This window comes from Hyperolius riggenbachi, chromosome 6 (assembly GCF_040937935.1).
Source record: "Hyperolius riggenbachi isolate aHypRig1 chromosome 6, aHypRig1.pri, whole genome shotgun sequence".
Classification (NCBI taxonomy): Eukaryota; Metazoa; Chordata; class Amphibia; order Anura; family Hyperoliidae; genus Hyperolius; species Hyperolius riggenbachi.
The window spans coordinates 264,632,744-264,647,540 of record NC_090651.1 but is presented as its reverse complement, the minus strand read 5'-3'; the positions used below and the strand labels follow the sequence as shown (position 1 = coordinate 264,647,540).

The following is a 14,797-nucleotide window of genomic DNA, read 5'->3' as shown; positions in this document are numbered from 1 at the left end:
CGACCTCACTGTTGGAGGCGGTTCCCCGTCCTGTCAGTGACACCTCCTCCAGAGTGTCACTTTCAGTTCTGCCTTCCTACTGTCAGTCTGACTCCTCCCGTCTTGGAGAGCTCAGGTCTGCGGAAGGAATCTGTGCAGTACTCCTTGCTGCACTGAGGCTTAGTCCTCTGTGTTACTGTTACACCAAACACTACACTCTACTCAGGTGAACAGAGGTTAGCTAGTATATCGGATTATCGGTGATACTGCAGATCACATATAATCTGGTATACATCTGTATTCCCCGTGATACTGCAGATCACCAGTAATCAGATCCTCTCTGTGCTCACTGATCGTTACAGTCTGATTCCAATAAATGGGGTACATCCACTAAACTGTGGTAAGCAAAATAACCTGCATACAATCTTACATTTGTGTTCTCCCCAGAAATGTTTTCCAGCTGGGTGGCATGAAAAAGTAGCTGAGTGGGGCACGACGGGGGAATGCAGGTCTCTACCTACAGCATAGGAGGAGGATGAAGAGGTGAGCTGATGGCAGCCGGGTGGTCACCAAAATTAGCCGGGTGGAGCACCCGGCTAAAAGAGCCTGGGGAGAACACTAATACAATGTAATTCATTGCATGTAAGGAATTGCTATACTCTACTGATCATGCTGTACACACATTATTCTGCTTACTGCAGTCTAGTGAATACATCCCAATGTTTCTAATGTTTGGTTGGGACTTCTTAGGCGACCATCATACAACTGTACATAAGGCAATAGTGTGACTGGGAAAACGAGGTAAACTTAAAGGGAAACCTGAATTGAGAGGGATGTGGAAGCTGCCATATTTATTTCCTTTTAAACAATACAGTTGTCTGGCATCCTGCTGATCCTGTTCCTCTAACACTTTTAGCCATAGACCCTGAACAAGCATGCAGATCACAGGTTTCTGACAAAAAAAAACTGACAAGATTAGCTGCATGCTTGTTTGAGGTGTGTGATTCAGCCGCTACTAATGCAGGACTGCCCTGCAATTGGTATTGTTAAAAAAGAAAAAAAAAAGTGGCATCCTCCATATATCTATAGCTCAGGTATCCTTTAAATTTCTCATGGAAGAAAAAAAAATGCTTTCTCAAATCACCAACACATGCACACTATTACTGAACCTGGAGTACAAAAAGGGGAATCTCATAGGTAATTATTATATTTATGTGAGGAAACGCGGAAAAGCCGCCGTCTCTCGAGGTGAGGCAGCTGTTTCCGCGTCCAGCATGGCGTCACAACGCGGAAAAAACGCCGCATGGGCAGTGCGGCGGAATCCGCATTGGTAACGGCGGAATCCACATCAGAGGCGACCCCCGCATTAGATACATTGCAAAACAATACTGGTGTGGCTGGGACTGATAGTCCACCAAAATTCAGACTTACACGCGCGCGAGCACTGAGGCAGAATTTAAATAGCAGTTAGAAGGGTGTCGGCTGACCAGCTGGGTCAGCTGACAAATTCCACTGCTCCCATTGGACCAGCAATTAGGGAGGTCCTGGAAAGGTCCTAGAGTATATATACTGCTGGTTGTTCACTTGCTCCTTCTCTGGCGTTGCGTTCACATATGTGGGAGCACCCAGATCCATAGTTAGATCCGTTAGTGTGCCGGGACCAGCTGGAGCTGTAATCCTACACTAAGCTAGATTCTGTTGATAGCTAAAGTACTAGTTTGATTGTGATTATCTGTTATGACTTTTGCCTGCCTTGACTATCCTCCTGAACTCTGATCTTGCACCTCGATATTTCTGATACTCTGTTGCCGAACCCCGGCTCGTACTTTGACTCTGCTTCTGCCTCCTGATTTTGTACCCCGATATTTCTGATACCCCGTTGCTGAACCCTGCCTGTACTTTGACTCTGCCTTTGCCTCCTGATCCTGTACTTTATCTGTCCGTGTGTGTACGACCTGGCTTGTCCGACCTCGAGAACCGACCTTACCGTTAGAGGCGGTTCCTCGCTCTGTTAGCGATCCTTCCTCCTGAGGGTCACTTTCAGATATCCCTTCCTACTGTCAGTCTGACTCCTCCCGTCTTGGAGAGCTCAGGTCTGCGGAAGGAATCTGTGCAGTACTCCTTACTGCATTGAGGCCTTGTCCTCTTAGTGTTACAGTTACACCAAACACTACACTCTATTCAGGTGATCAGAGGTTAGTTTGTATATCGGATTATCGGTGAGACTGCAGTTCACTTATAATCTGGTATATATCTGTATTTCCGGTGATACTGCAGATCACCGGTAATCAGATACTCTCTGCGCCCACCGATCGTTACAGAACGCCAGACCAAAAAACAAAATGGACGCAAACACTGGTCGTCTGGGTATGCTTGCCACTTCGGTGGATAACCTCCATCAAGCACTGGGCCAGCACAAAGCTTTGATTGATGCCCTTTCAGGCTCTGTGCAAACCCTCCAGACGTCAGTTGATTCAGTGCGATCCCCTCCTAGTGATGACATACGTATGCCTGTACCTGATAAATTTTCCGGCCACAAGTCTGACTTCCGGAATTTCAAGAGTAGAGTGTTGTCATACTTCGAGTTAAGACCCCGATCCTCGGGGACTGAGACCCAACGGGTCATTTTCATTAAAACACTGTTAACTGGTGATTCCCAGTCTTGGGCATACAACCTGTCCCCCACTAATTTAGCTCTGACCTCAGTCGAGGAATTTTTTAAGGCTATGGCCGTAATATACGGCGACCCTGACCTTGCGGCAACTTCAGAGCGGAAGCTCAAACTTTTGCGCAAGGCAGAGGGTCGGTCGAGGATTACGCAGCAGAATTTCGTAGGTGGTCTGTTACCGCCAAATTCGACAATTTTGCTCTGATGGATTATTTTCTATCTGGGTTGTCGGAGGAGGTCTCTGATTTGATGCTAACCTTACCCGAGCCCGCAACAGTCGATGAGGCCATATCATCGGCCATCAGAGTCGATCGTCGACTACGCCATCAGAGGCAGACTAGGGGCAGTCACCGGGTCAGGGTGACTTCGTAAGTGGCACCTTCTGGTACACCCGCAGTAACGGCATCTCCACCGGTGTCACCCTCTCCAGCCTCACCACCACCCGAACCCATGCAAATTGGTCGATCAAGATTGACCCAGGTGGAACGTAGGCGGAGAATAACAGAACAACTGTGCCTGTATTGTGCAGAAGCAGGGCACAGGGTGCGAAACTGCCCTAACAAGTCGGGAAACGGGTCTGCCTAGGAGTAGTGGGGGGGTGACACCCTAGGCACTTCATTCTCACCCCAAAAAGAGAAGAAGTTACTTCTCCCCTGTACTATTACGTGGGATGATAAGTCTGTGGACACTGAAGCTTTTATTGACTCTGGCTCAGCGGCCAATTTTATGAACCTTGAATTTGCTCGGGAGTTGGGTATTCCTCTCACTCCAGTAAGTCCCCCCATTCAGGTCACGGCAGTAGACGATTCCCCGCTGCAACGGGATTGTCCCCTGTCTCAGACTCCGCAGGTGAGGGTTACGATAGGGGTATTGCATGGGGAACAGCTACAGTTTTTCGTTTTGAACATGTCAACCTCCACTATTATCTTAGGCATGCCTTGGTTACAGGCCCACTCTCCACAAATCGACTGGGCCACGGGTCAGGTAACCAGATGGTCTGATCGTTGTCACCAACAGTGTCTAGGAAAGGTGACATTGGGTCAGACCAAGGTGTACGTGGAGGGTGTTCCCGAGGTGTATTCCGATTTTTCTGATGTCTTTTGTCCCAAGTCTGCTGATCAATTACCTCCTCATCGCCCGTTCGATTGCCCCATTGATCTCCGTGCTGGTTGTATGCCCCCTAGGGGTCACCTGTGTAACTTGTCCGGTCCCGAGAAGTTGGCCATGCAGGATTACATTCGTGACAACCTGGCCAAGGGGTTTATTCGGCCCTCTCGGTCACCTGCTGGGGCCGGTTTCTTTTTCGTTAAGAAAAAAGACGGGGGTCTTCGACCTTGTATCGACTACCGAGGTCTCAATAAAATCACGGTGAAAAATCGCTATCCGTTACCATTGATAGACGACTTATTCACGCAGGTCACTACTGCAAAGATCTTTTCTAAGTTAGATCTGAGGGGGGCATACAACCTAATCCGCATTAGAAGGGGCGATGAATGGAAGACGGCCTTTAACACACCCGACGGGCATTACGAATACTTGGTGATGCCCTTCGGGTTGTGCAATGCGCCCGCCGTCTTCCAGGAACTAATCAATGAGGTATTCCGGGAGGTATTGGGTAAATTCGTACTGGTATATCTCGATGATATATTAATTTATTCCAATAACCTCCCCGAACACAGGGTCCATGTGAAATTTGTCCTAAACAAATTAAGACAGAATAGACTCTATGCCAAGTTAGAAAAGTGTATTTTTGAGGTGACATCCGTCACGTTTCTGGGGTATGTGATTTCTACCTCAGGTCTGTCAATGGACCCTGCTAAAGTCACAGCTGTCCTAGAATGGCCGCAACCTGTGGGTCTGAAAGCCCTCCAGAGATTCCTGGGTTTTGCAAATTATTATAGGAGGTTTATAAAAGGGTACTCCACAATCATTGCACCCCTTACCAGTCTTACAAAAAAGGGGGCAGATACTACCCACTGGTCTCCGGAGGCTCAGAATGCATTTTCTAGTCTGAAAAAATTGTTTTGTTCCGCACCAATCCTGAGACATGTCGACACCGCTTATCCGTTCATTGTTGAGGTCGATGCCTCGGAGGTCGGGGTAGGGGCTGTGCTGTCTCAGCGATCAGGGTTACAGGGAAGACTACATCCCTGTGCGTACTTTTCCCGTAGGTTCTCTCCGGCGGAGAGAAACTACGATATAGGCAACAGAGAGCTCCTGGCCATTAAATTGGCATTTGAGGAGTGGCGCCACTGGTTGGAGGGGGCAGAGCACATGATCACTGTTTACACCGACCACAAGAACTTGGAGTACATCGAGGGGGCTAAGAGGCTTAGTCCCCGTCAGGCCCGGTGGTCCTTGTTTTTTACGAGATTCAGGTTTATAATCACATACACTCCAGGTAGCAAAAACATCAAGGCAGATGCCCTCTCCAGGTGTTTCGAACCTGAGACAGCACAGCCCCCCACTCCTGAATCCATCATTACGCAGAAACTGGTGTTAGCCGCCACGGAGTCTTGGGAAGAGTGGACAGAGATCTTGGGTCTCTTTCAGCAGGAGGTTCCTGAAGGGAAACCCGAAGGGGTCTTGTTCATACCACTACCATTCCGGTTACAGGTTCTGCAACTCTTTCACGCCCATAAGAATGCTGGTCATCCTGGAGCTGCCAGAACGCAGGATCTGATTACCAGGTGTGCTTGGTGGCCTTCCTTGGCAACAGATTGCAAGGAGTATGTTAGGGAGTGTGCGGTGTGCGCCCAGAGTAAGCCCTCCCGGCTGGCACCTGTAGGAAGGTTGCAGCCTTTGCCCACCCCGAGTGAGCCATGGACCCACTTGTCCATGGATTTTGTGGGGGAATTGCCCAGGTCTGAAGGCATGTCGGTCATTTGGGTGGTAGTCGATCGGTTTAGCAAAATGGCCCATTTTGTGCCCCTGAAAGGACTCCCCTCGGCTCAAGAACTGGCTGAATTGTTTATCATTCACATCTTCCGGCTGCATGGCATTCCGGAAGACATCGTGTCTGATAGGGGAGTCCAGTTTGTGTCTGGATTCTGGAGGGCATTTTGCCACCAAATGGGCATGAAATTGTCTTTCTCGTCAGGCTACCACCCACAGACCAATGGGCAGACAGAACGCATTAACCAATCCCTGGAGCAATTCCTGAGATGCTACGTTGCTGAGGCGCAGAGTGACTGGGTGAAATTTTTGCCCTTCGCGGAATTCGCTCAAAATAATTTAAAGAATTCCTCGTCTGGGTTTTCCCCATTTCAGATTGTAACAGGGAGGTCACCCAAATTTTCCCCTTTTCCAGTTGTCTCGTCTCCATTTCCAGCACTGGAAGATTGGCAGAGATTACTCAGGGACAATTGGGGAATTGTTAAGGGGAATTTACAGAAGGCGTTCCAGAGTCAGAAGGGTCAAGCAGATAAGAGACGGTCCGTGGAATGGAAGTTTCGGCCAGGGGATCTAGTCTGGGTGTCCACACGTCACTTGACCCTGAAGCAGCCATCTGCCAAACTGGGTCCCAGGTTTGTGGGCCCATTTTCCGTGACCAAGAAGATTAATAATGTTACTTATTCCATTGACCTTCCCACCAGCATGCGGGGGGTGAGGTCTTTCCACGTATCCCTTCTTAAACCAGCAGTCCAGGTGGGTCCCACTCCTCCTCCTCCCGTGTTGGTGGATGCCCAACCCGAGTACGAAGTGGAGAAGATCATAGATTCACGTACTGTACAGAACTCGGTACAGTACCTCGTACATTGGAAGGGGTACGGGATTGAGGAGAGGCAATGGGTACCTAGGAACCGCATGCATGCGGACGAGTTAGTGAAGGAATTTCATGCTGTACATCCCGAGAAACCTGGTGGGAGTTGTCCGGAGTCCACTCCTCGGGAGGGGGGTACTGTGAGGAAACGCGGAAAAGCCGCCGTCTCTCGAGGTGAGGCAGCTGTTTCCGCGTCCAGCATGGCGTCACAACGCGGAAAAAACGCCGCATGCCGCATGGGCAGTGCGGCGGAATCCGCATTGGTAACGCCGGAATTCACATCAGAGGCGACCCCCGCATTAGATACATTGCAAAACAATACTGGTGTGGCTGGGACTGATAGTCCACCAAAATTCAGACTTACACGCGCGCGAGCACTGAGGCAGAATTTAAATAGCAGTTAGAAGGGTGTCGGCTGACCAGCTGGGTCAGCTGACAAATTCCACTGCTCCCATTGGACCAGCAATTAGGGAGGTCCTGGAAAGGTCCTAGAGTATATATACTGCTGGTTGTTCACTTGCTCCTTGTCTGGCGTTGCGTTCACATATGTGGGAGCACCCAGATCCGTAGTTAGATCCGTTAGTGTGCCGGGACCAGCTGGAGCTGTAATCCTACACTAAGCTAGATTCTGTTGATAGCTAAAGTACTAGTTTGATTGTGATTATCTGTTATGACTTTTGCCTGCCTTGACTATCCTCCTGAACTCTGATCTTGCACCTCGATATTTCTGATACTCTGTTGCCGAACCCCGGCTCGTACTTTGACTCAGCTTCTGCCTCCTGATTTTGTACCCCGATATTTCTGATACCCCGTTGCTGAACCCTGCCTGTACTTTGACTCTGCCTTTGCCTCCTGATCCTGTACTTTATCTGTCCGTGTGTGTACGACCTGGCTTGTCCGACCTCGAGAACCGACCTTACCGTTAGAGGCGGTTCCTCGCTCTGTTAGCGATCCTTCCTCCTGAGGGTCACTTTCAGATATCCCTTCCTACTGTCAGTCTGACTCCTCCCGTCTTGGAGAGCTCAGGTCTGCGGAAGGAATCTGTGCAGTACTCCTTACTGCATTGAGGCCTTGTCCTCTTAGTGTTACAGTTACACCAAACACTACACTCTATTCAGGTGATCAGAGGTTAGTTTGTATATCGGATTATCGGTGAGACTGCAGTTCACTTATAATCTGGTATATATCTGTATTTCCGGTGATACTGCAGATCACCGGTAATCAGATACTCTCTGCGCCCACCGATCGTTACAATTTATAATTTAATTTTCCCCAAAAAAAAAGATCAAGCGGTGTTGCAAAAAAAAAAGCTTTGAGGAGACTTATTTTAAAGTTAGAAGGCCTAAGTTACAAATGTTCTCTAGTGATGGAGACCAATGGAGAACATGAGTGATTCTCTTATCCTGGTAACTGTTCTATTACAGTCATGTGTGCACATGCCTGCAGCTTTTTTTGTAATAAATCCATAAAAGCCTAAATACGGCAACACACAGCAGCTTATTAGTTAACACTTGTTGCTGTAGTCTGATGTGACCCTGTGAGGGTTGCAAATATCCCAGCTAAAAGAATCATTTTCATAAATTCATGCCAGGCTTTCAGGAACACATATGTTCTCCAACAATCTATAGCCATTGAGAACCTTTGTAAAATAGGCCTGGAGAAAAATAAAATGACTGTGAACACGGTCTACCATTATCCTGCAATGCTGAAAAGAGAAGAGAGGGCACTCCTACCTATGAGGGCCCTGGCACACCGGAGAGCATTTTGTGGGTTGTTTTTGCTTACTTGCATTAAAATCTCGTCAAAATAGCTGCAAATAAGATTGTTTGAAAAATGTATTTTACTGTGATTTTAATGCAAGCTCTCTGGCGTGCCAGGACCCTGTATCTGAGTAAATAAGATAGGCAGTGATTCTCTGATTTTAATCTCTCACGCGATCAGTTTAGCTGGGAGCCACACATGAGGTAAACTACAGCATTTGTGCTTGTTTCATGGAAAGCTACCTAACTGCAGTACCCCAGAGCACAAGACTGACACTGCTAATTACCATGGATCATATTGTCTCCTGGTCCCATAATAAAAACTCTGCAGGCTGGACAGGTAGGTATGAAGACGTTGCAAACAAATTGTAATCCGATTAATCAAGCTGTAATCTTTACTGCACAGAGCCAAAGCATTTCTTGAAATCCAAGCTCCCTGTGTCAGTGTATGAATAAAAGTACAGTGTGAGTACACATTTATTTATGCCCTGAGGAACAGGGCTGGACCCTGGGAAATGTAGTGGTTCTTTGAACCAAGGACTTCCTACCTACTTGGCTGTTGCATGCAGTTTCTTTAGGACCAGGAGAAGGTTGGATCTCAGCCATGTAACAATAAGTGGTTTCAACACAAATAGAGCCCACACACCTCATTGGTAGACAGATGACAAGCATATGTCTGCCTATTCTTTTTACACAGATATACAAGGCTTTTATTCTTTATAAAGATATTCCCTAAAAAGGATTTAAATAATGATGCTGGCCAGCTTCCCTACTCGCTACACAGTTTTTCGGCACTTGGACAGAGCAACTGCCGTTCACTAAGTGCTTTTGAAAATAAATAAATCCCTGAGAATCCCCCATGAAGACATGGACTAGTCCAAAACCTGTCGCTTCTGTCAGATTTCTACTGTCTACTGTAAGTGACATCAACATAAGAGAAAAGTAATTTATGGCTTATTTTACTCTGGAAAAAACGTACTTATGTGTCTGTTTTCACATATCTTAAATTTGACAATTTTTCGCCATAGTGCCCCTTTAACGCGTTTTAACTGAAATCTTTTTCACAATGCTCTGCTATGGAGAAGAAAAAAAATGGATACCAACTGATTCAGTGTAAACCGAGCCTTAAGGGGCCCATACACTAAGCCGATTAGCAGCCCATTGATTGACCTATCGATCGATTTGCGGCCGATTTCGATCGATTTCAATCGATCTGACATGCTGGAAAATCTAGGTCGATTTGTTGAGATTGCTTATCATTTTGCATTGGACCTAATGGAAATCTCATGGCAAAAAAATGCCATCAGATCGATTTTCAATAGATTTCATACTAAAATCTATTGGAAATCTGTTCCTAGTAAAAAATGTTCCTAAACACATCAGATAGATCAGAGATCTATCTGATGATCTATCTGCTGCTAATCTAACAATTATGGTCGATTTGCCATCAGATCGACCAACAGATAGATCCCTCTCTGATCGAATCTGATCAGAGAGGGATCGTATTGCTGCCTTTACTGCAAACAGATTGTGAATCGATTTCACTATGGATCCGATTCACAATCTGTGGAGCTGCCCCCCCCCCCCCCCCCAACCACCCCTATCCCCGCATACACATCCGGCCGGCGCGAGTCCCCTGGTCTCCGCTGTCTCTTCTCCGCTCTGGGCCCCAGCTTCACTTTACTTGCTGCCGGGGGAAGTTTAAACAGTAGAGGGCGCTCTACTGTTTAAACTTCCTGTCGGGACAGGAAGTAGAGAAGCCTGCCAGAACCCAGCGGTGACAGCAGGGACACGCGCCGGCGGAGCAGGTAATGTATTGCCGCTAGTGTCGGTCGTCTGCCATTCGAATGCCGCTATCGACGCACTCCCGACCCACCGGCTATCGAGCGAAATCTTCCGCACGGGCGGATCGACGGGAACGATCGATTTCAGGTGGAAATTGATCGTTCGGTCAGCGTTTGTGCAACAATTTCACAGCAGATTTGTTCACAGTGATCGAATCTGCTGTATATCGGCGTGAAAATCGTTAGGTGTATGGGTTCCTTTAGATTTACCTGCCAGATAGATAATTTCCAACATGTTGGAAATTATCTATCTAACCATCTATCTGCCTAGCAATTTGGCATTGTTCTACTCAGCAGGAGATAACCAGAAGACAATGCACCAGAGATAATGACCATTCTCTACCAATACTTTACAGAAAACAATCTAGCATAAAATCTAACAGAAAAATCTAACAGAAAATTGTATGGTGTATACTAGGCATTACAGTTGTAGATGTTGTTCATACGCCACTTTCTATGGCTCATTGGGTAGTTTATTATGTTGTTTCTGTAGCAGCTGACAGCTCTTACAACACTGGATTGCTGGTTTGATGCCCAAACACTCCTCTTTCCTCAGCATGGTGTGAAAAGTACTTACATTACAATGTTACTAATTACATTTAATCCATATAATAATGATCCTGCTGCAATGTTTCTCATGATTTCTCTGTAAAGCAGTTATAATTTAGTTCAATTTTCTGCAAGGTTGGGTATTCTTACCTTGACCCATTTCAGAGTTCTTTTTCATCTAAGCCAACGAAAATAAAAAGGAAGAAAAGAACGAAAACCAAAAAAAGGAAAAGAAAAAAAAAAAGATTAAAATGAGTGAAACATCACACAACAGAACATAAGAAAGAAAAAAAATACAATTATTGTTCTCTGATGTGTTACTATCCTTCTAAAGTGTTATCCATGACAATTACATATTACAGCACATCTCTTTTCAGGGTCACGTCAGGCCAGTCAGATAAACAGTAGAAGTGACCGTGTTGGGGAATAAACATAAAAAACCCTCATGTTAAGTATCACATGATTTTCAGCCAAGAATCTAGCATGTGTACAGCTGCCCTTCTATGCCATTTACTGATCCAGCTAACCAGATTGCTAAACAAGCGATGAACGAGCACACTCAGGGCCGGGCCGAGGCATAGGCTGGAGAGGCTCCAGCCTCAGGGCGCAGTGTAGGAGGGGACGCAGAATTTATTCAGCTGTCATTCCTAATTGTGTTTGAAGCAGAAAGAAATAAGAAAAGGGGATACATGGCAGTGACTGCAAGCCATGTAACTAGATATTAAGGTGTTGGGGAGGTTGTGGGCCCTGTGGCGCCTCTTAGTCTAATAGCAATCAGTGTGTGACGGCTGGGGTGGCAGGGATGGAGGGGCGCACTTTGGTGTTTCAGCCTTGGGTGCTGGAGGACCTTGTCCCGGCTCTGAGCACACTGTTCTCGTAGTTACCTGGCCACTGAAGCTGCTCACGCCTGCTCTACCTCATCTTTCCTTCACTACTGACATTACACTTGGTCACTTCAGTGTAACCCTAATGACTGAGCATCAATCACTAAAGTGGGATTATACTTAAAATTACATTTTTGCTTTCAAACATTAAACACAGATGAAAAAAGAAAAAAAACTAATGTGAAAACCTATAAGACTGATGTCATTCAAATGCATATTTATACCGCACTGAAGCAAACTGATATAATTTCTGTCTGCAGGTAGACTTGTAATTAAGTAATTAGTGAGAAAACAAACAAGAGAAAGTTGTGTGCTTCCCTCCTGAATACAGCAGGAACTTTAAACAACATATCCTCTATTATCTGCTCATAAAAATGAGCAAAATATAAAAACACTCATAATGGTTTGTTTCTGATCCAGTTATTACAAACAATCAATTTATAGAAACAGGAAAACGACAGAGTAACATAAAAAGCGTACAGGCTGGGGTGATGAACTGCTTGGAGACGTGTTAATAAGAGTTCTGTTGGTTTTGGTTCTAGTGCCATCTTCATCTTCAGTGTTCTTCAGCATAGCAAGCATCTCATCTGCCCTTGAGATGGCATTTTCTTGAGAAGATGCATCTTCAGAGTTTAACCCTTGTATGATCTCAGCTGTAAAAATGAGGATAAACACAACATATAAAGTCAATGACTTTCCTCAAACCTACAAACTATTTAACAGTCACAACTGCTAATCAAATAATGTACAGTATAGTATTAACCGTAGTATTAGCAACTTTCTAAATATTTTTACATTTATATATCATGTCGTGTTTTTCAATATTATTATAAAATGATTAGTGGTGGACCATATTTGGCTCCCTAACTGTGTTTAAATGGTACAATCATAGAGGAGAAAGACATCCATGTTGGACAACAATATTAAACAAACACAGCCTGATGCCAAACTATGATGCACAATAGTAAAAAAACTATTAAAAACCTATAAGTATGTGGGGGTTATGGGTAACAAGCTGTACTGATATACAATGTGCAAAGTCAATAGGTGTCACAGTGAAATACAGACACGCAGTTGAATATGCCTTAATAAGCACTAAGAAACAACTCCAATGCAAGAAAATCTGTAAACAATATAAACACCTGATCAAAATAGCTTGTCCTCTGCTCCATATAAGTAATCTGAAAGCAACTGACCAAAAAGCGCATACAAATTATCTGAATTACCCGAGTCTCTGACCTCTGGAGAAGAAACATTGCGGAATGCGTGAGTGAGCGCGGGGGGCCGGGCAGCCACACACACACTAAGAGGTAACTGAGATCATGTTGACAGAGGCGCTCACTTCTGCATCTAGACCCATTGAGTTATACTCCTGTTTGCCTGATGAAGCAGGACCACACCTGCGAAACGCGTTGCAGTAAGTGGAGTTCAATAAAATATTTTTGTATTGATATATTGTGACTCAATTGAGTTTTATATTTTTGAGGGAGGTAAGTCCACCTGAACATCCCCCTCTTTTAGACGGTTTTTAAACGTTTTTATTCTACTCTGGTGCCTCTGTACACCAAGCCTTGCTGAAATCTTGAGTCCACCCTCGGTGGAGGGGTGCTACCCCGTTTCCTATCTACAGAGAGCGACATCTTAAAAACCTGAGTGGGGTCAGTTTCTAATACTCCCCACCTGCACTTGAAGTGGTTGCCTATGGGTAACCCATGTTTGTGAGTATATCTAAATATTTTGCTTTTAACCACAACCAACTTAACAATACTACACCATATCGGGCTCTCGATTTCTCTTTGTTCTTCCAAGCCTATTGGTGTTTGAGTTGTTGTTGGCTAAACTTGTCTTCATTTCCTGTCTTTGGGACTTTTGCCACCAATCCCAAAATTTGAATTGAATTTCATCACTATAGGATTGCCATTGAACAGGTTTAGAGAATCAGTAACCAATAAGGCAGCACTGTAGGGGCCACTACATGCCAGTTTCATTGGAACATACAGTGTAAAAAGGCAGGTACGTTATGAACAGATGTTATTGTACATGCAAAGTTTAGATGTAATGCTGTAAGTTCCATAGTTCCAGATCAGTAGATCAGTAACACTCAATACAGTTTACTATTAAAGGAGACAAATTATGTAACCTTAGAATGGTATGGAACAAAAAAAATCATATGAAGGAGTGAGTATACAGTATCTCACAAAAGTGAGTACACCTCTCACATTTTTGTAAATATTTTATTAAATGTTTTCATAGAATAACACTGAAGAAAGAACATTTACAATGTAAAATACAGTATTTTCCACCATATAAGACGCTCCGCAATATAAGACCCACCTAGGTGTACAGGGTAAAAACCAGGGAAAAAAATATATACTAAACCTGGTGCATTCATGGAGTGTCTTGAACATGTTCCACTCCAAATGGTGTCCTCCTGTGTCCCCCATATGTCCTTCTGTATCCCCCATGTGTTCTGTCTCTCTTCTCCTGTATCTCCCATACCCCATGTGTCCTCCAGTGTGCCCCATGTCTCCTCCCGTGCCCCCATGTCTCCTCCTGTGTCCTCCATGTGTGTCCTCCTGTGCCTCCCGTGTCCTCCATGTCTCCTCTTCTGACCCGCAGTGTGTCTGCTGCCCCCCTCCCCTCCCCCACCTGCATACCATCTCCCCTCCTCCTTGTGTCTCCTGGCCTCCCTCAGGTGTGTAGCGGCAGCTGCTTACCTGATTCCAACATGCCTGCGGAGATTGCAGATCTCAGTCTTCTCCGTGCAGTTGATTCTAGTGATAGGCTTCTAATGATGACATGATCAGTAGAAGTCCGTCACTAGAAGAAGCCGCATGGAGAAGACGGAGGTCTGTAATCCCCCAGGCATGGCGGATTAGGTAAGCAGCTGCTGATACACACCCAAGGGGGGGGGGGGGGCAGGAGACACAAGGGGGAAGAGAGACAGCACATGGGGAGCAGGCACACAGGCAGGAGATTCCAATTAAACAACAAAAACGGGATATCTACCTATGTGTTTATAAATATAATCGTCTCACCAATTATTAGCACAATAGTATACAAAGGAAAGGAAATTGGGAGCCCTGAGTCTAGGCATATATCACTTTAATTCATTCAAATATCAAAAAGGTTCACAATCTATGTTTATCAAATATAGAAAAAACCCCGCTAACAAAATGAAGCATATAGCGGTATGGGTCCTATGAAGACAAATCCTCATTTGGAGTACACTCCTATTAGTGAATTTAGCCATAGTATATATGCATATATAAATCTTCGGGCCCCATAAATATATTGCTCCGCATATGTGATTGTCGGATGGATGGTGTATTGAGATGATTTAGTAGGTC

The 14,797-nt window shown here is 45.4% G+C and overlaps 1 protein-coding gene across 9 annotated transcripts in view; it reads right to left on the bottom strand.

The window, feature by feature from the left end:
• TTC12 (tetratricopeptide repeat domain 12) overlaps nucleotides 1-14,797 on the bottom strand; it is a 308,494-nt gene that overhangs the window by 274,585 nt on the left and 19,112 nt on the right. For all 9 annotated transcript variants that reach the window (XR_011022127.1, XR_011022128.1, XM_068240772.1 and 6 more), the window contains exons 3-4: nucleotides 11,928-12,100; nucleotides 10,714-10,741 (exon numbers count right to left, since the gene is read on the bottom strand). Coding sequence is in view for 7 of the 9 variants with exons in the window: in XM_068240772.1 (XP_068096873.1) it covers nucleotides 10,714-10,741; nucleotides 11,928-12,100 (201 nt within the window). In the remaining 2 variants the exon portion in view is untranslated. The remainder of the gene's footprint in view (nucleotides 1-10,713; nucleotides 10,742-11,927; nucleotides 12,101-14,797) is intronic.